Source organism: Trichosurus vulpecula, chromosome 6, assembly GCF_011100635.1.
Source record: "Trichosurus vulpecula isolate mTriVul1 chromosome 6, mTriVul1.pri, whole genome shotgun sequence".
NCBI classification, from domain to species: domain Eukaryota; kingdom Metazoa; phylum Chordata; class Mammalia; order Diprotodontia; family Phalangeridae; genus Trichosurus; species Trichosurus vulpecula.
Window position 1 is genome coordinate 210131337 of NC_050578.1, and position 21204 is coordinate 210152540.

General features: G+C 38.2%; 1 protein-coding gene across 2 annotated transcripts in view; it reads right to left on the reverse strand.

Annotated features, from left to right (window-relative positions):
- Positions 1 to 1073: 1073 nt before the first annotated feature.
- The window catches only part of FAM193A (family with sequence similarity 193 member A), a 251271-nt gene continuing 231140 nt past the window's right edge, over positions 1074 to 21204 (reverse strand). For both annotated transcript variants that reach the window (XM_036763452.1, XM_036763451.1), the window contains 2 exons: positions 9107 to 9188; positions 1074 to 1996 (listed from right to left, as the gene is read on the reverse strand). In XM_036763452.1, the coding sequence (XP_036619347.1) occupies positions 1903 to 1996; positions 9107 to 9188 (176 nt within the window). In that variant the 3' untranslated portion in view covers positions 1074 to 1902. The remainder of the gene's footprint in view (positions 1997 to 9106; positions 9189 to 21204) is intronic.

The window sequence follows — 21204 nt, forward strand, 5'->3', positions numbered from 1 at the left end:
GAGAATGTAACCTACCTCACAAGCCTGAAGTATTTTGTAATCCTTAAAGCAACAATAATCTTTATTTTCTCACTTTGGTCCTGTAATCTATCACTGAAAATTTAAAAAAGAAGCTCTTCAGAGGGAGCTGGAGAAGAAAAAGTTGCCCTCCTTGAAGAATTGTTTTACAATTTGAGAGCTGGTTGTCATGGTAACTTTCTGTCCCATGAATGGAATTTTTGATGAAACAGTTTATCAAATTAAGCTGTATTTTTCCCTTGGTGAAACATATCTCCTAAGTCTTACAGACGGCTGTGGGGATTTAGGTCTGCACATTGAGAAACAAACTTATACTACTGATATAGCTATAGGTTAATGATTTTTCTTTTTTAACCATCATAATACTCAAAAACAGTTTAGCAATTCCTAGGGGGCTGTGATCAGATGCAGTGTGGGGAGCACTGACCCCAATAAAAGAATAGATCTTTTAAATACGAAGGTGTTATCACCAGTGCACTGGGTGGTCAAGATCAACTTGTAATAGTCTAAGTACGCCACCACTCTGATGAGAGAGGGACAGCCAGCCAAAATGGCTAAAATCAAGACATTTCTTATATACCACACATTTCTTACTTTACTCTATTGTGCAGACATTGTCACAGAACCTCAGCAACTGAAAGAGACCTCTACAGGCCAACTAGTCCAACCCTTTCACATCTGAAGTAGGCAGTCATGCTGCCTTTGCTTGAAGACTGTGAGTGAGAGGGAACCTATCTATCTGTTCCACCTTTGGATGCCTGAGTGCTACAAAGCCTTTCCTTCCATTAAGCCAAGCTTGAGTTCTTTACATCTTCTACCCAATGTGCCTCGTTCTGCCATTTGGGGCCAAGCAGACCACAGCCCTTTGGGAGGAGGAAGGGGCCTTGGAGATTTTCTAACTCTCTCATTAGACAGATGAGGAAACTAAGGCCCAGAAAGGGGAGAAGGTGGCAACAGAAATAGAATTCAAATCGAGATCCTCTAATGCCAACTGCACATGTGTCCCATTCTCCGTCCCAACAACCCCAGCAGAACAAGACAAGACACAAGTCTTCTGCCATACTAATGTATTCCATCTTTCAAAAAGAAAGACATGATTTTAATATTACTTAACAATATGTTAAAAAAGTAGCCAGTCAGGCTTCAGTGTTAATACAATTATACACTCTATAACAGATTTGATAGTGTGAGTATTGTTCTTTTTTCCTTTTTTTTCTTCTTTTTTTTTTTTTAAACTTTCTCGTTCTGCAAGTATTCTTACACAAGCTGGCTACAAGTCGGGGGAAAAAAATCAAACACAAATAGCGTAACTTGTACACTCTTAAACAGTAGATTGTGAAAGAGAACTCAAGAAATGCTTGTCCCGTACAAGCCTCCTTTCCATGAAGTTGTGGTGGGAGTAATTCCGGAGCAGATGAAAGCAGCGCCGATGATGAGAGGTCCAATCCTTTATCATGGATCAGGATGATGAGAAAACAGAGCTAGATGCGGGCGGGTGTGGCAGGCGCCACTGCAAATGATGCAAACGAGTGTTCTGGCCTCCACCCAAGCCTGGGAAGCAGTTGATAGTCTCTGAGGCCAAGGCAATCAGGAGGAATTGGAAAAAAGCTAATGTTCCAATTCCCACAGCGTACAGCTACAATCAAATAAATCTCACTCACAGACTACAAGCACACAAGCTAACAAATTCAGGTAGAAAGTGGCGATTTCTCAGGCCGCAAGAATTCTCAGGCCGAGGGGTTCAGTGCAGACCCACACGGCTCTGGGGACAAGGCAAGGCAGCACCGGCTCAGACCCGAGAAGCTCTCAGCGCTCGTGGCAGGAGGGCAGGGCAGGGCGAGTCTCCTGGGCTCCTGCAGGGCTTCCTCCTGAGGCTGTCTCCATTCAGTGGGCAGCAAAGGTCGTTTTTTTCAAACTAAAATTGGACCAGTTGATGGAAAGTCTCTGCCTTGTCTGTCTCGCAGAATCCAAGCAGAACCTATAAAAATACAAAGCACAAGAAAAAAGAATGGAAAGAAAAAGAACAACATTCTCAGCCCCAAACAGTATCACTAGACAGGTAAAGGTTTTTATAACCTATACTGACTCACTGTGTAACTTTGGAAAAGTTACTTCCCCACTTTTTGTAGACCTCAGTTTCCTCACCAGTTAAATATGAATTAGATTTAAAATAGCCTACATTTCTGTAGCACTTTAAGGTTTACAAAGTGTTCTCCTCAAAACAATTCTATGAAGTAGATGGCCTAGAAATTATCAACCCTTCCCCCATATTAGAGATGATGAAACTGAGGCACAGAAATAAAGTGACTTGCCCAAAGTTCACAAAGTTAAGCATCGGAGCAGGGAGCAAGGATTAGAATCCAGGTCACCTGACTCCAAATCCAAAGGCCCTTTCCATTGTACTATTCATGTATACGTCTACTAGACAGATACATCACTTAAGTCCCTTTCATTTTTAAGGTTCTCTGATATGTCACTAATATGTCACCTAATTACCAAATCACTGACACTGCAGGTAGTATTGAAAATGGCAAAATACAATTTAATTCCAGTCAACAGAATGTTAGCCACAGTTTTAAGGACAATTGACTGAGGTCAACAATTTAGTCCCAGTTATATATTTATCACTAGTCCTTCATACTAATCAAATATTTACTGTAATGGACTTTTTGGGTTACAATGCATAAAAAAACTCACCAAAGGAAAAAAAAAATCTACATACAAACAGTATCAGGTATGTATAAACATGTCAGGTACCCCCTCAATATATGGCAAGGCTACATTCCAGACAACCTGACTATGAAGTAAAGTTCTCTATGTGTAACAATATTTTGTTTTTTTTTTTTGTACTTAGAACTGGAAATGCTGCCTTCTCTCCACTGTCTCCTGCAGCCAGACTTTGGTTCTTGTCATGGAGAGAATATGACAGAGATGACCTATGAAATCTTCAATTCTGAACTCTACAGCATTTCCATTACTCAAGGGAAACCTGTATTAGCATGTGCATAATGCCTTTTGCTTATTCCACTCACTTTTTTCAAGAACAGGAAAGGACATTGGTTAGCTTCCTCTCTTAGAATGTAAACAAACAAAGAAATTTCTTATATTGGGATAAAGACAAATATTTCACGGAGGACACTAATTGTGAATAGTGGTTTACCAAGTACCGTACACAGACCATGGATTACTTGTGAGGTTTTTCTAGGTAGTCTGAAAAAGATATACTTTGTGTAGAAGAATCATGAAACTCGGACCAAAATCTCACTCTACTACTTATTAGTCACGTGAGCATGGGGAAGTCTCTTCCTATCTTTGAGACTTAATTCCCTCATCTGTAAAATGGGAGTAATAAAAATTTATACTGCCTACCTTCAGAGGTAATGGATGTGAAGTACCCTGTAAAAGCTAAAGCACCATACAAATGTGAGCTCTGATTATTTTTCCTCTCCATAAGTCCTACTCTGAGACCTCACCATAGTGTTGAGATGATGCTGAGTTCTCAAGGGTGTGTCACCATAGCATCAGCTCTGAAGAACATAGAGGCATATACAGAGAGGCATATCAATAGTAAACAATAGTAAACTGGCCACTAAGTGATAAATTCTTTGGCAATAGCAACCCATGAAACAAAGAAAACTATACAATAGCCCTCAAGTTTTACGGGGTCCCTTCTACTTCTGCAATGGTGGAGGAGGTTGATGAAGGGGCACAGGACAGATGAAAAAAAAATGTTGTAAAACGTGGTTAAAACTTAGGAAACAAAAGAGGCCAAAACTTTGTGGACTACATAAAAGCCTCACATTCATACTCAAAGTATTTATATGATGACTACTTTGTTCACAAACAGAATTAGGAGGCACTGGATAGAGCAAGTACTAAAGAAAGGGAAAAAACTAGAACTTATATAGAAAACTTTTCACTGATATGGGAGGTGTCTTTCCTCTGTGATTATTTCAATACCCGCCCCCCCCAACAACTGTTTGCTTAAAACAATTAATTAAGCAAAGGCATCTGCTACAGATGTCTACTGGGGAGTCATTTCTGAAACAGCTGTCTATGTGTAGTCAGACCCACTGACTTGTTAGAGTCAATATAAAAGATTAATACCTAACTAGAATAAAAAAAGAAACTCCTGCTTAAATAAGTTAACAGATGCTGAAAAATGGATGAGAACATTAATGGACTAACACTCTATCTTAAGGAAGTTTAAATAACTTTTGAACAATCATTACAATAAGGAAAATAAAACAGCTTAGAAACCACCTCTCCTAGCCAATCATTCCTTTGCCAAATGGAGACATATCAAACAAAGGCAATCATATTGAAGAAATAAACACATTTGTAAAATCTTATAGAGGAGGATGGTAGATTATTAACAGTATTATCTCATCAGACAGAGGCAGTGGAAGGAAAAACAAGGCTACAGAAAGCTTGGCCAGGGCATTCTAAAAGCATGTAAGGAAGAAACTAGATTAAGCACAAGCAAAAACTGGAAAAGATCTGTCTCTATAACAAACTCTTTTCTTTAGCAGGGGGGCATTTGGACTCTAACACTGCACTTCCCAATATGTTTGGATAAGCAAGTAGAAAGGGCACAAAAAGAAAATAAAGGAAAGAATAGTTGGATTACACCAAGTATATTCAGAAGAGTTCATGCCAGAGGTGACAATTTTGATAGCACTGAACAACACTTTATGGTGAACTTATCAACACAGATTTTAATACATGAAAGACAAAAAAGGAGGACTATATATGAAACTGTAAACCTATTATGTACATAAATTTAACAAAGTAATAAAAATTATCTTGTTTCCACAAAATCTTTAAGAGAATTTACATATACCAAGAGCATCTTTATCATATTTCTATAGCACGAAAGGTGCAGAATATAAAATCTCATGTTATCTGTGGACTATAAAATAGCACTTGATTCCACAAAGCAAAATGACATTTAAGTTTAATTAAGGCTTTTCCTCCAAAATGGATTCTCCCCTGCATTGAGTCAAAATCATACAAGATTCCCTGACCAAAGCAACAAAGTAAACAATTGACTTGAACAATGCTCTGATTATTATCAAAGTAAGGCATTTTTCCAGTCATCTAGGTTCCCAATTTCAGAATCCACTTCAAATCTTGTCTCCCTTACTCTTCTTTATATACAGTAAGTTGCCACATCTTGTTAATTTTGTCTGCATAACATATCTAACATCACTCCTTATTTCTCCACACATGTGGCCATTGCTCAGTTGTAAGCCCTTATTACCTCTTGCCTGGACTATTACAATAACCTCTTAATTTCTCACTGCCTCAAGTCTTTTATCTTTCTAAATCTTTCCTCCATACAACTGTGAAACTTGAGATTCCTAATGCATGGACCATGTTATTCTCTTATTCAAGAAGCCCCAGTGCCTCCCTCTTGTCCCTAAAATGCATTTAAGAGAGTGTCTGGCATTTAAAGCCCTTCACAATATCGCTGCAGCCTATTTTTCCCTTCATGCACACTTATGTTCTGGCCAAAATATCCTCTCTGCTATTATTTCTATGCCTTTGCCAATACTGTCTCCCCTGACTAGAAAGACCTCTTTACCTGCTTGTCTTTAGAATTCCTAGCTTCCCTCAGGGGTCAATTTAAGTGTCAATTATTAAATGACCTCTCCTTTCAGATTCCCAGTTGTTAGTAAGAGCCACCAAATTACACTGTATATAATTTGGATTTACTTATCGCTGTACATTACTGCCCTTCCCCCAAAAGGATGCAAGCAGGACAATTTCAATCGTCTTTGTATCCGCAACACCAAGTACAATGTCTGATACCTAGCAGGTGCTTATTAATACATTCTGCTGAATGTAGGCATTAAACAGGGTGATGTGCTTGACAAATAAGCTGTCCATTGCAATGAAGAATATCCACATTGGAGCTCAAATATCCATATATGAACTTGCATGAGTCATTTCCATTTCTTGGCCTGTTTTCTCATCTATAAAATGATGGGCCTAGACTACTGCAATAACCTTCTGGTTGGTTTCCCTGACTCAAGCCTCTTCCCACTCCAATCATTTTCCACTCAGTTGTCAAACCAATCTTCCTCAAGTGTAGGTCTGACCATGTCACTCCCTCCATTCAATAGATTCCATTGCCCCTACTTCACTTCTAGACTCAAATATAAAATCCTCTATTTGACTTTTAAAGCTCTTCATAACCTGGCCCCTTCCTACCTTTCTAGTCTTCTTACATTGTACCTTTGTCAGGTAATCTGTGATCTAGTAACACAGATCTCCTTGATGTTCTCTGCAAAAGAAATTCCATCTCCCAACTCCAAGAATTTTTCACTGAGTATCCCTTATGCTTGAAACTCTCTCCTTGTCTCTGCCTCCTGCTGTCTTGGTATTCCTTTAAGTCTCAGCAAAAGCCCCACCTTCTACAAGAAACCTTTCCCAATGCTCCTTAGAACCCTCTTTCAAGACTGTCTCTATCCTGTTTGCATATAGTTATTTTCATGTTGTCTCCACCATTACATTAAGAACCATCTTTTCACCTTTCTTTGTATCCCCAGCACTTAGCATAGTGCCCAGCACACGGTAGTCACTTGAATGCTAGCTGCCCAAGTAGATAATGTTTAGAGTCTCTTTTACCTCTAAAATCTTACAATCCTATGAAAAAGAACTAATCTAGGAGGTAGTAAGAACTCAAGTGTTTATGACCTGGCACAGCAGGGTGAAGTTGATTCAAGACTCAGAATGGCTTCTACAACGCCTTAAAATTGCCAAGACTTAGCTTAGCATGAAGAGACTGAAAGCAAAGAGCTTATACTGGAATACAGAGTTATTCTAAGGGCTACTGAAAGAAAATACCTTAAACAATCATCAATTTATTTGTTTGCTTATTTCTGCAGAGGCTAACGTCTATCTGAAGAATTAACTTCATAAAGTCATTCAGTATCTGTGCTTAAGACTATTACAATTCACCACTGACAACTGGACCATTGTAAACTATGGCACAACATCAATATTCCATGCTTTAGAGGAAAGGATTACTGACTGACTTGACTGAAAGAGGTCAAGATTTCCCCTTGTGAACCAAGGGGAATGGACATGCTAGTCTTTCTCAAACAATGGATGCTTTCTATAGGCTAATTATTTGATTATGAAATGTAAACTAGTTGGTATGAAAGCATGGGTTGGTGGTAAGAGTCCTGGACGTGGTGTCAGAAGAGCAGGGGGTCCAACTTACTATCTATATGGATTTGAGCTAATAATTTCATTTCTTTGATATTAGTTCTTCATCTGAAACCTAGGAATAATAATATTGTCTTCCTAAGCAACCTCAAAGGAGTTATGAGGATCAAATGAGATAAATTATATAAAATACTTTACAAACTGAAAAGTGCCATAGATACATATTGTTATTATTTCAACCACTATTTTGGTCAAAAAAATCTAATTTGGTAGAACATCTACCATCAAGAATTTGCTAATGTTTACCAAAATTATACAATCAAATGAAAAGGGCTTTGGATTTGGAATCAAAGAGCCTAAGTTTGAATTCTGTTTCTTCTATTTGCTTGTATGATCTTTGTCAAGATACTTCCCCCTTTATGGCCTTAGTTTCCCCATTTACAAAATGTTGGAACAGGTGGTTTCTAAAGTCTCTCTCTTGAAGTTCCAAATCATATTATTATATATTAGGTCAGCGAATTCTTAGTTAACCCTGGGACATTTATTTACAGATGAAATCAGTCAGCTGGTATATTGTTTTAAAAGTGAGAAGAAAAAAAAATCAAAGCTGTAGTATTTGCTTCATTTCCAGAATTCAAAATGTTCTGCTTAAAAGAGTTTACTTTCATCTGAGTCTTTAAAACATGAAACTGACTGCTTCTCTTATTCCTTCACGTGTAATATGCAACACCGTAATAACCATGTACGTGATGAACACCTATCATCACTCCTATTTCTTAAGTGGGAAGGGGGAACCTCATATCACCAGAGGGGTAAGTGTTTTGCTCAGGCACGTGTAAATTAGAAGATCAGTCATTAGCATTTACAACCTCTCAGTATCCATTAGTAGCCTTTTTTTCTACACAGAAATAACTGCGATGAGTATCAAAGAGGCTTCTTCAGATGCCACTGAAGCTCTACTTTGTACAACTCTGAAACCATGTACCCAAACAAAGTGGAGGAGCTGCACAATTCCATATATTCAGGACCACCACAAACTCAGTGTCCAGAGTTGCTCTTCTTTCATTTGACACTAAGGTAGTAATTTTTAAAGTGGCACATTTTAATGTCTGGGTTCTTGTCACTGATATATATTACTCAGAAACATTTCTGTTTTTAGATAACTAATGGGAAAAGGCTGTGGCCTACTCTATGCTGACATATACACATTGAGAGGAATACAAATTGTGTGATTATTATTTCTACACCATGATCTCAACAAAAATTGTTCCATACTAGTTGGAAAGGATAGCTTTGATTTCTGAGACTTATATGTTTGTCCTTATATATGTAGCCAGATTGGATCATTAGCTCTTTAAAAGCAGCATCAGAGGTTGTGGCCCTGGAAGGCCTCAGTAGCTATATTTGGAAACATAATTCATCCTCAATTTCGGACAAGGATAGAAAAGGTGAAATAAACATGGCTTGTTTCACCAAAGCCAGATTTATCACAAATGGACTTAACAAAGGATGGTCAAAACCCAGAATTTTTTTTCCCAAATTCTAACTAATTCAGAGTATTTTCACCAGTCCCCCTGAAACAGCTGTCACTAAGCTCATACAGTTTATTCCACAGCAGCCTTCAATCAGGAGCTACAGTCCTAACTCCATAACATCATTTAACACATGATTTTAACAAGAAGCCCAGCAGTCTGAGGTTCCTTCATGAAGGCAGCAAAAGGCTCTACAAACCCCAACAGCCCATGAAAGCATCACTTTATTATTGAATAGCAATATATTGAAAAGCAGGAAATGTCTAGGTAAGGTAAGAGTTTCTGCTGTTGGAAAGGGCAATGGGAATGATAAAGAAAAATGAAAGGAGAATAGTGAACATGTAACCACTACTCTGTCAGACACAAATTATAACATTTACCTTTTAAAATACTCCACTTCCCTCTCGGTCTCATCCATATCCACACTGTCTAGATCAATATCTTTGGGCAGAAATACATCATCTGCAAAATCAAAGAGAAGAGGTCAAATTAACATAAGCTGGTTATATCACTAAAAAATAAACCAGAACAAATTTTAACTCCAGGAACTGGCTGTAACAATTTTATAGATTCATCTTTTTAAAAATTTATAAAAAATTATGACATGCAAACATATAAAACATTATAACATGTTATAATATTACAATCTCACAGGCAGATTACTTTAAAAATTTCAAAACTAGGTAAAAAGAAAGAAGATTTATGTTTTTTTCAACTATTATAAAATATGTGGGCTCAGGTGTTTTGCCACCTTCCCCTATGCCTGGAATGCTTTTTACCCACTTCTACCTGAAGACATCTCATCCAACCTTTCAAATGCCTCCTATTTTACAAAGCCAGAGGCTTTTAGAAGGCAATATACTTTCTCCCCTCAGATGCAGATCTCTGCATTTCTTTTTGTCCATATAATTTTTTTGGTAGTTATTTGTGTTCTTGTCTTATTTCTTCTACCAGACTCTAAGAACCACGAGGGAAGGGCCTGTATCTTATTCATCTTTATATCTTCTTTCCCTCCTTGTTAGTCTCAAGTATTATGTGATGTCATAATGGGTACTTATTAAATATTTGTTGATTCTCACTGTTGATTTCATGTACCCTTATTTTTGTTCAAACAATATTATACCAAAGACTTAAACAAAATGTGCTAAATTTTTACAAACAAAACAAAAACTCTATTAAATTAAATTTGTTTATTGAGACTAAGACTTTCTAAAGGAATAATGACGATTATAAAATGGTGACAGAAGCAAAAAGGACAGTTTTAACACGGAATAAAATTGTGGTTAAGTTTGTATAAGCTGTACTTTTTGCAGTATGGTCAAAAGGGCTGGTAGAATAAGAAAATGGTTATAAAAAATGATGCACTAAAACTAGATGTGGAATCCGTGAAGTTAAGTTTTAGAAATAACAGTTGCAATAAGATGGCTATTTTGTCACAAACTTTCATTGAATTCAGATAAAAATTTAAAAAAATATTCCTAAGATTGCACTTCAAGGTGACTAGCATAAAGCCTGTCATGTAAAAGTTGAATACTTGTTTACTGACTGATTGACTTCACGTAACATTTGACAGACCATCAACATGAAAATCAACTATCATTTGATTGAAATGAGTCCTCCATTAAAAATAAATTAAAAGACTAGAGGAAGGAAGGCCTCCAATGGGTTGAGTAGATTCTTTATGGAGGATTTATAGAAGGGCATGGACAAGAATTACATAGGATAAGAAGGTACGTGTTCTGTGCTGGTGGAGGTAGTGCCCAATACCAAGAAGATACATTCACTGAAGCATTTAAATATAAGAAAAACAGAGATTAAAATGCCATGCCTTTTAACAATGATAACTAAAAAAAAAAATCTAATTCTAACACAACTTATATATCAATAACAAACGCTATCAATTCAATACAAGTCAGTATTTGAGTACTTACTATAAGCAGAGCCTCATACAAAGTGCTGTGGGGGAGACAAGAGAAGTGTCTCATATTTTACTGATCATCTGTGAAGTAGGATAATACATACTAAGGCTTTTTTTAAACCTTAAATTGAAAGCTGTCTATGCTAGTAGACTTGCCTAATTTCTGCTGTATAAAAACATAGACAGAGAAGAAATTAACTCTAACTTTGCAGTTACTACTACAGCCTTCAGATTACAGTGAGATTTAGATTAGATGTGAAGAAGAATATAACCACAAGTATAATAAAATACTTTAGGAATATCAAATTAGGTTAGGAGACTAATACTTCAATACTTCAAGAAACTGCTTTCACTGGAGAATGCACTGCCTTCCAACTGGGTAGATCACAACTCTTCTACTTCTGAGTTGACTTGTCTTCAAAAGTTGCTATGGCTGAAGAAAATCATCACCTCTCTGATGATGAGCCTTTTGAATTTTTCTAGGTTGGTTTTCTGCAACCAGACACATTGTCCCCAGTTAGGATAATATTCAAAGTCTTCCTAAGGTTGGAAAGACCTGCTAGTTTACACTCTCCTGTATTTTTGGCTTTTGAGAACCTAGGATCACGCCAAAACATAAAGAACTAATTTTAAAGGAGGAGCAAAACACAAAAATCTAAATTATTTGTGACTAAGTGGTTTGTATATTACACATTCACAGTCCATATGCAAAAACATATTCATTTATGAATTTTAAAAAAAGGATATGACTTAAAAAAACCCCAAACTCAACCTACTCACTCTAGAAATGGCAAGTTAAGGAGGAATCATTATAGTCTAGAATAAAAGCTGAGAACAGCAACAGAAGATAGTTAAGGAGTTAACAGTTGTGAATGTACTCTTTTTCTTAATTCCCCAACTTTACCACTTCTTCTCCATCTCCTTACCCATAACTCTGGTACTTTCCTCCTAGCCTCAGGCCCTCCCTCCTTTCTCCTAGGCTTTTGGAAATGGGTGAAAAGGTTCTGTTGTATGAAGAATTAGTTGAGGGTCGGGAGAGCTTAGGGGAAAAGATGATTTCATATAAACAGAAGCTGCTGAAAGCCACTTTCTGTGAATGGCAGATGTAGACTGATATTTCTCCTACCCCCACCCCTGCTTGAAAGATTGAGATCCAAGACTGGAAACAAAACCATAGGCAACATTCACATGAACTCAGCCAACAATATGTTGACAACAAGCAATGAATAACTGAATGAATGAAGCATTTATTAAGCGCTTACTATGTGTATAACACTGTGCTAATTGCTAGGGACAGAAATAATAGGAAAGCAAGACCATCCTTGCTCTCAAAGAACTGACATTCTAATGAGAGAAAACACATTAGCTAGGTTAAATGGATTTATGAAAAAGGAGAGATTTATGATGGCAATTCAGGATCAGATCATCATTGCCACCAGAAGCCAATGTAGATTGTGCAATGTAGATTATGCAAGGAAATGACAGAAATTATGCAACACGTTATTATAGGCTATAAAAGCTTAGCGCCTATTAAATGCCAACAACGGGTCCTGATGGTTAGAATTGTACATAGGAGACTGCTATCTTTCATGGACAAATAACAAATCCCTGTACTACAAATGCAGGTGTTAAAGTATCGTGGAGAACCTAACCAGTAGTATAAGAATAGAATATATAGAATAAGTGTTAGCAAAGACCAAAGTGTTGTCCACAATGATCCACAAAAACTTAAGAAAAATACTTTCCATAGGTGTCATGCCAAATATGCAATCTCCAAGCTACATGGAATGAAAAGCTTTCAAAATAGAGAAATTTAGTAGGGAATTCAAAATTATGTGGGAACAGGATGAGGTACATATCAATCCCTATTGTCCTACTATCAACACTGTAACAAAGATGCTTTCGGTAAGCTTACAGACGGATGAACATACATCTTATACTTCTATTCAACTACAGAAGGCAATTATTTTCTCCACCTGTGCAATAGGTCATAGAATACTAAATATAAAATAAGAATAGCAGGATATTAACTCGTCCCACGGCCATGTCTATCTGAACTCCAGTGAAAAATCTGAGAAAAACATCATAATTAACAATTAATAATAACAACAAAAATGGTCTCTTAAGGACTTGTGAAGTTCCTCAAATGCATTGTCTTACTCAGCTTCATAACTGTTCTCTGATGCAGGCACTGTGTTGTACAAATAAGTAAATGAGAAAGCATCAGAATGAACGAGGCACCATAGCATCGTGGGGGAAACACTGGATTTGGAGCCAGAGATTTCAATTCTTGCTCTGTTACTTATGACCTATATGACCTCAGGCAAGCCACAACATCCCTTGACCTAACTTTCTTCCTCTATAAAAAAAAGGGGAGAGGGGATATGATTAAATAATCCCTAAATCCCTTTGCAGCTATATGATCCTGGGTTGAATCCTATGAACACCTAGCACAGTACCTTGCTCATATTATGAATTTAATAATCATTTGTTGAATAAAATTATAAAATTAAGCCATCTTAGAGAAGCAACCTATATAAACTTGAACCTCTGACTGCATATACAATAGTCTACTCCACACCCTCTGCTACAATGGCAGGAGGTACGTTTTCCTTAGCTTTTTTTAAGGGCCAAGGATGGTCATTATAATTTTAGAGAAAACTTTAATTGCTAAAGAATACTTAAAATAAGTAATTAAATGAGGCTCAAATTCAATTTTTTGCTGTTATTGTTGTTCAGTCTTTCAGTCATGTCCAACTCTACATGACCCTGTGAACTTTGTCCACAGGGGTTTCTTGGCAAAGATATTGGAGTGGTTTGCCATTTCCTTCCCCAGCTCACTATACAGATGAGGAAACTGAGGCAAACAAGGTTAAATGATTTGCCCAGGGTCACACAACCAGTAAATGTCTGAGGTCAAATTTGAACTCAGTTTTCCTGACTCCAGAATCAGCAATCTATCCACTGTGCCACCTAGCTGCCTTTCCAATTCAATAACCATTTGCAATTGGAGATCAGTTCACAACAAATTTGAATGCAGGAATGGGGTTAAGGGACACTCTCTCTTTAAAATATAAAGGGACTAGGGCAGGCAAATCTTACTGCTCATAATGTGAATGTCCCAATACACATATATGGAAACAAGCAAAATTTCCATTTTCCCCTTTGCTCAAGCAGCTGAAAAGTAAACAAGACCATAGAATTTTCCTCAAGAAGCTAGGATAAATTCATAGTATTATGGTTCTAGATAAGGTATCAGTATTTGAGAATAAGTGGAAGGTGAAAAATAGGTAAAGAAAATAGTCAATAAGTATTTATTAAACACTTAATACTTTGTGCCAGGCATTGTGCTAAGCACTGGGGATACAGAGAGGCAAAAGATAGTTGTCCTCAAGGAGCTCACAATCTAAAAAGGGAAGCAATAAACAAGTATCCACACACAAGCTATATACAGGATATATAGGAAATAATAGAGGGAAGGCAATAGAATGAAGAGGGATTAAGAAAGACTTCCTGTAGAAGATAGGATTTTAGCTGGGATTTGAAGGCAAACAGGGAAGCTCGTAGGTGATGAGAAGAAAGGGCATTCAGGTATAAGGGACAGTGAGAGAAAATGGCCAGAGCTGAGAGATGGAGTACTTTCATGGAATGCCGGGGGTCCATCATCACTAGAATGAAGAATGCTTAGCAAGGAGTCAGATGTAAGAAGACTGGAAAGGCAGGGGGTGGGGGTGCAGAGGGAGAGAATAGTTTACAAAGGGCTTTGAATATCAAACAGGGAGCTACTTAAGTTTTGGAATATTGTGGTGACAAGGTCAGACCTGTGGTTTAGTAAAATTACTCTGGCAGCTGAATAGAGGATTGACTGGAATGGAGAGAGACTTGAGGAAGGTCGACCTATGAGCGAGCTATTGCAACAGCACAGGTGTGAGGTGATGAGGCCCTGCATCAGAGTAGTGATGGCATCAGAGGACAGAAGGGAGCATATCTGAGGTTTTTTTTTCTGTTTATCTTATTTTATTATGATTTTTTGGTGGCCACGTTACACCGCTGACTCATGTTGAACAAATATTCATCTTTTTTTCAGACAAATAGCTGCCTAATCACATATTTCCCTGTAGTCATCTAAGACATAATGGGAACATTTGAGAAGGTATTCAAGAGGTTTTGCAAGATGAGACTAGCAGATGTTGGCAACAGATGGGATATAGGAGGTATGAGATAGTGAAGAGTTGACCTAGGTTGTGAGCCTGGGGGACTCGAAGAATGGTGTTGCTGTCTACCGTAACAGGAAAGTTGGGGGTGAGGGAGAGCTGGCTTAGGAGAAAGATGATGAGTTCAGTTTTGGTCATAATGAATTTAAGGTGTCCACTGGACACCCAATTTGAGATGTGGGCAAGGCAGTTGGAAATGCAAGACTGGAGGTCAGCGGAGAAGTTAGGGCTGGATAGGTAGGTTTGACAATCATACCCAGAAAGATGATAATTAAATTCAAGAGGGTTGATGAGACCACCTGGCAAAAGACAGAGCCTTGTGGGGTACCTGTGATTAGTGCGGATGACCCAGATAGGGATCCAACAAAGGGGCCTGAGAAGGAGCAGTCAGATTCGTAGGAGGAGAAGCAAGAGAGAGAAGTATCCTGAAAAACTAGGGAGAAGATAGTATCAAGGTGAAGAGGGTGATTGACAGTGTTAAAGGCTGCAGAGAGAACAAGAAGAACGAGGATTGAGAAAAGCCTATTAGATTTGCTAACTGAGAGATCATAGGTAACTTTGGAGAGCAATTTCTGGAGAATGATGAGGATGGAAACTGGACTGTAACGAGTTAAGAGGTGAGTGAGAGGAGAGGAAGTGGAGGAACTTACTGTAGGTGGCCTTTTTCAAGGGATTTTGCGTACAAAGCGCCGAAGAGATATAGGATAATAGTGGGGATGGAAGGATCAAGTGAGAGTTTTCTGAGTTTGGAGGAGTCATGGGTTTATTTGAGGCAGGAGGGAATGAGCCAGTAGAAAGGGAGAGATTGAAAATGAGAGGGGGAAATCTGATGGAGACAAGATGGAATGGAATCACCTGAACAAGTAGAGAAGTTGGCCTTGGTAAGGAGTAAGGCCATGTCATCATGTGAGATGGGATGAAGGAGGAAGTTAATGGCAGAAGGCACTTGAGTGACAGGAGACAGGGCTCCATGGGATGTTTCAGAAGACCTGCTGTGGAGAGTGAGTTGATATGGGAGATGTAGTAGGACTACACAGCAGGAGGGAGAGCCCAGTTGAGGTTGTGTAACATACATTTGAAGTGGACAAAGAGAGAGACAGATTGAAGGATTTTCTCTACCTTCATTTGGCAGCAGGTGTAGCATGTATGTAGAGTGAAGGCGGTAAATGCTTGTGATCCAAGGCTGAGGTTTGGCAGGGTGCAATCAGTGATATGATAGGGGGATAGGGGTTCAAGAGAAGGGGGCAGTGTAGAGGTGAACTTGTTCATTATGGTGTCAAGATGGGGGAAGAGAGGAGAAAGTATGGTTAGTGGAGGGGTGATGGCCTGGGAGAGAATTGAGGGTTCAAGGGATTAGAGGTCACAGTGTGGATCTACAGTGTGGCCAACAGATTATGGTCAGATAAGGGGTTTTCAGATATGCTGAATATGGCAGTAGTACATTTGTGGGTATAAGATCAAGACTATATCCACAAAGGTGTGCAGCTGAGGTGGGGTGGTGTAGTGGGTCATGGGAAGTGAACAGGATGAGGAATTGAAAGGTTAGAGTTTTTGAAGGAGTGTCAATTATGTATGCTGAAGTCCCATAGTATGAGGGCAGGAAGGAATTGGGGAGGAAAGAAAGATTTCAAGTCAGGTCCTGAGCTCATTGAGGAAGGAAGGGGAGTGGAAAGAGAGTATCTTGGAGGTTTGTAGACAATAGCTATCCAGATTTTGACAGAACTAGGACAGTTCTTACCTAAAGTAGGACCCTCTAAAAAATTACCAACAAATGTGCATCTAGTTTCTGTCTGAACATCTCCATTGGCAAGAAGCATACTACTTTATGAGATAGTGGAACTCCCTTGATGGATAGGTGACTAATAAGGAATTCTTCCTCTATTCAGAACAAAAGCCTGTGTAACATTTCTGTAGGATTATCAGTTATTAAGATGCAGTTTTACTAAGCTTTAATGCAAATTACTCTATAAATACTAAGAATGCTAGTTGACAACAAAAATGCTTTACACACATTATCTTATTTGAGTTTTCCTATAACTTTGTGATGTGGGTGCTATAAACATTACTTCCATTTTAGGGATGAGGAAACCTAGGCTCAGAGTTAAATGACTTGCCACGGTCTCAGAGATATTAAATGCCAGAGGGAAGATTTGAAGCTTTTTGGCTTCAAGTCCATACTCTATTCACTATAACACACTACCTCCCCCTTCCTTTTTTAAAGAAAAAAGTCAAAACTTCAAACATTAAAAAAAAAATCTAAGCCTTAGGGAATTAACATCAGCAAATGTTGAAGCAGTAAGTTAAGCTGGAGAAAACCACTAAGGAAATCTACTAGAAGATAAAAAGTCTATTTCAGACTAATGCAAGTAATTCTATCAGATGGTTACTGAGATTCCCTGAATAAGATTCTCTTTTTGAGTAGAAGCAAACATGAGAGTGACATGATGAGACCTGTGATTTAGAAAAATCAATTTAGAAACTATTATTGAAGACAGATTGAAGAAGAAAAAGACTGGGAGATCAAGTCTAAGCAAGAAGTGATAAATGGATTCCTTTGGTGTTAAAGTCTACAGACCCCTTCTTATAATAGTTTTTAAAGGTACAGTATAAAATAGGCACGATTTCAAAGGAAACCAATTATACAGAAATTTATAAAATAAATATATATACATATACACACGTGTATGTCTGTTTTCAAGGACCCCAAGTTAAGAAGAAAATAAGCATTTGTATAGTGCCTGCTATGTATCAGGCACTGTGCCAAGTGCTTTACAGATATTTATCTCATTTAATCCCTATGAGATGGGTGCTATTATTGATTCCATTTTACAGTAGAGGAAATTGAGTCAGACAGAAGTTAAGTGACTTGCTAGTGTCTAAAGCTAGATATGAATGCAGATCTTCCAGCCCAATGCTCCATCCACTGTGCCACCTAGAACCTTTGCCCTGGAGGGTCAGCAAACCTTGCAATGATTTAGAGTAAGGACTTCCTATGTGTCCACTGGATAGGTGGAAAGTGATTTTTCACTCCTCAGATTTGCCTAGAGTATTTTCTCCCCTGGATTTTGCCTTTGCCCTTATCACATTCTATTTTGTAACATAGTTATCTATGCACATATATAAACTCTTTGTTCTCAGCTCTCCCATGTAAAATAGGAGTGCCTTGGACTAGAAGATCTTTAAGGCCTTTTCCAGTTCAAACCACTTCTCATAATAATGTTTCTTTTTTGAAATCCATGATTGAAAGGTTAGTTAAATAAACACTGATTTTTTTTTCCCAACCAAGTTCACAGACTCCCTAAAATCTATCTGCCAACTCTCTGGGATATCCATGAATTCCAGGTTATGCTTGCCTGCCCTAGTGGTATCTAAGTTGCTTGACGACAGTTACTGTCTCATTTTAGTCTTTGTATCTGTCCCCTGCACCTCACTGAGTTCTGCCATATAGTCAGTGTTAAATATTTGTTGATGTATTGCTTCTCTTTAGCTTTAATTGCAGTTGCTGCAAGCATAATGTAGCATGTGAAAAACTTATAGGATTATAGATTTAGATCTGGAAAATCTTTTCACTGAATAACGTATCTTGAAGACAAATTACTATCTAGCTGATGTTATACAGCAATAAAATAATTCAAGATTCTTGCAGAGAATATGAGAAGCCTGCCTACTGAAGGGAAAATAAAAAATCATAATGATAATGGGATAACTGCAAAAGATTAGTTAAATCAAAACTGAGCCTGCTCTACCTTGAAGCCTAAAGACCCAGATTCAAATCCTGGTTTCAGTTACACAACACTGGACTATTTCTCCTACTGGAGCATCAGTCTCCTCATCTGCAAAATGAAGATAATCATAATTGCATTATTCTATCTCAAAGGGTAGTGGTGAAGAAAGTGTTTTGTAAACCTTAAAAATAGTAAATTTGAGTTATTAGTACTTATTAGCAGTAGCACTGCCCAAGCTATACTTTGGTACCGGGTTGAGTATTTAAGAAACAAACTGTCTGCTGTGGGTCATCAGGGTACAATGTTCCACTTTGGGAATGAAAAATGACATGATTGCTGCCTTCAATCAGTCAATCAACAAGAATTTATAAAGCATTTATTGTGTGTCAGGTACTATACCTAGTGCTGGGAATATGAAGAAAAAGTAAAAAGAGGCCTAACCAGAAAAGGGCTTGCATTCTAATGGAGGAGCCAGCCAGTATGTAAAGATAAGTTATATTTAAAGTTCCTTCAAGGAATTTAAGTATAACATGGGGAATACAATACATAAACAGATCATCATGATGCAAGGTTGTGTCAACAACCCGGCTGGCAGCTTCTGTGGGGGTATAAGATTCACCCACAGCCAGTACCCAGAAAGCTGCCAACAGCATAGGTTCTTTTGATCTGCTTAATTAAGGAAAGCAAGGTGAAGGGGTTGACAAGCTTACTTTTAATTTAAATATCATTCAGTTAGTTCAGGGGAAAAAAACCAGCACCCTGAACTTCAAAACAAAATGCAAACAAATTACAAACATCAACAGACTTTGTCTGATTCAAGTCCCAACAGATAGTTACCAGAGTTCAACAAAGTTTCAACATCCGGGTTTACAAGCTGGAGGGCTCCTTAACTACAGCTGCCCGGAGTCTCCTCATCAACACCATCTCCAGAGCCCCGCACCAATAGCTCTGTCCTTCCTTCTTATAGGGCTTCAGACATCATCAGACATCATCTGAATCACCAGAGCTCAGGCTCTGGTGATTGGTTCTTGAGTTGGCCCCTCCCCTTAGGACCCTGGGAGGTTCACATCCACATGGATTACGTTAACACCTAATGGGGTTTGGGCCTGGGGCTTAGCACCTAGTAAAGCTCACTGAGATAAATTGAGTAACTCAAAGAAAACAAAGGCCATTCTGGTTACAAAGGTAAAATGTAACAGGAGCGAAAAAGGAGATGACTTTGAACTGTGTGGGGAGAAGTATGGAAAGCAGGGGGAGGTGGTGCCAGGATGAGAGAAAATTTCAAGAAGGTAGTATCTGAGATAGGACTGAAAGGAAGAAGATATCACTAAAGAGAGAAGCCAGGGAATGTCTCAGGCATGGAATAAATTCTAGGCATGGACTCTGATGGCCTGCATGAAAGCTGAGGGGTAGAAAAGGCAAGATAAGAATACAGAAAAACAAGCAGTCTAGTTTGACTGGAAAATAGCGGAGGAATAAAAAAGCACTTATTAAGTGGTTACTATGTAGACAGAAGTGTAGATACTAAAGCAAAGATTCACTTAGGGGAATAATCAAATAAGTCAATTTTCATCACGCATAGCATTTATAGCACTCATGTCATTTTATACATAAAATTTTAGGCAGGCCTGAGTATTGTGTCTATGGGTGCAGTTACACGTTACAGAAGAAAGCAGCAGCTCTTAAAGAGATTCAACTCGAATGACTGAAACAAGCTCTGGGCACACCATTTTCATCCTGTTCTTTCCTCAGGATTCTGTTAACAATTGACTGAATGTAGGATGATGACATCTTAGGATGTTATTGTAGCTGGTATGGAATGAATGCAGGATATGAAACCAGCCAGGTTTGAGTATGAGCAGCTCTAGGTTTAAACTTACCTGGTTTACCATGCGTAAGCTTAAAAAATCCAGTCCTGGGACAAATCTAGAGATGAGTATTATGAATGAACGTTCCTCAGAAAAAAAAAAAGGAACAGAAAACCAGAGAAGGATCCAGAAATCTAAAATGTTAGTAAATTTCTGACAAAAACCCACACCTTCAATATTTAATTCCCTAAGAGCTTATGCTATATAGACCATAAAGCTGTGTTCTATTAAGGACTTTTTATATAATGCACAGAATTGGCAGTCTTTGAGATTGGCAGATTCTCAAAGGGCTTACAGTTTAAGTTGACAAATTTAAATGTTTCAATTGTCAAAGATAATGGCAAAAATGGTTTTTTTTTTTCCATTAGCTTCTATTTACACAGTGTTTTAAGGTTTACAAAACATTTTCTTCGCAATAACCCTGTGAGGTGGGCAATACAACATTACCATTTTACAGACCAGGAAATATACAGAGAGGGAGAAAGATGACTTGCCCAAGGTCACATAGCTGTAGGTGTTGTGGCTAGGTTTTGAATAGCCTAAATAATGCTTTCTTTCCATTCAGGAGTAGAGAACCTGTGGCCCTCTAGGTCCTCAGGTGCAGCCCATTGACTGAATCCAAACTTCATAGAAAATTTGTTTGGATTCAGTCAAAGAGCTACACTCGAGGACCTGGAGGGCACATGTGGCCTTGAGGCTGCAGGTTCCCCACCCTTGCATTAGATCATGCCTCTCCCATCAAAGAATTTTCCC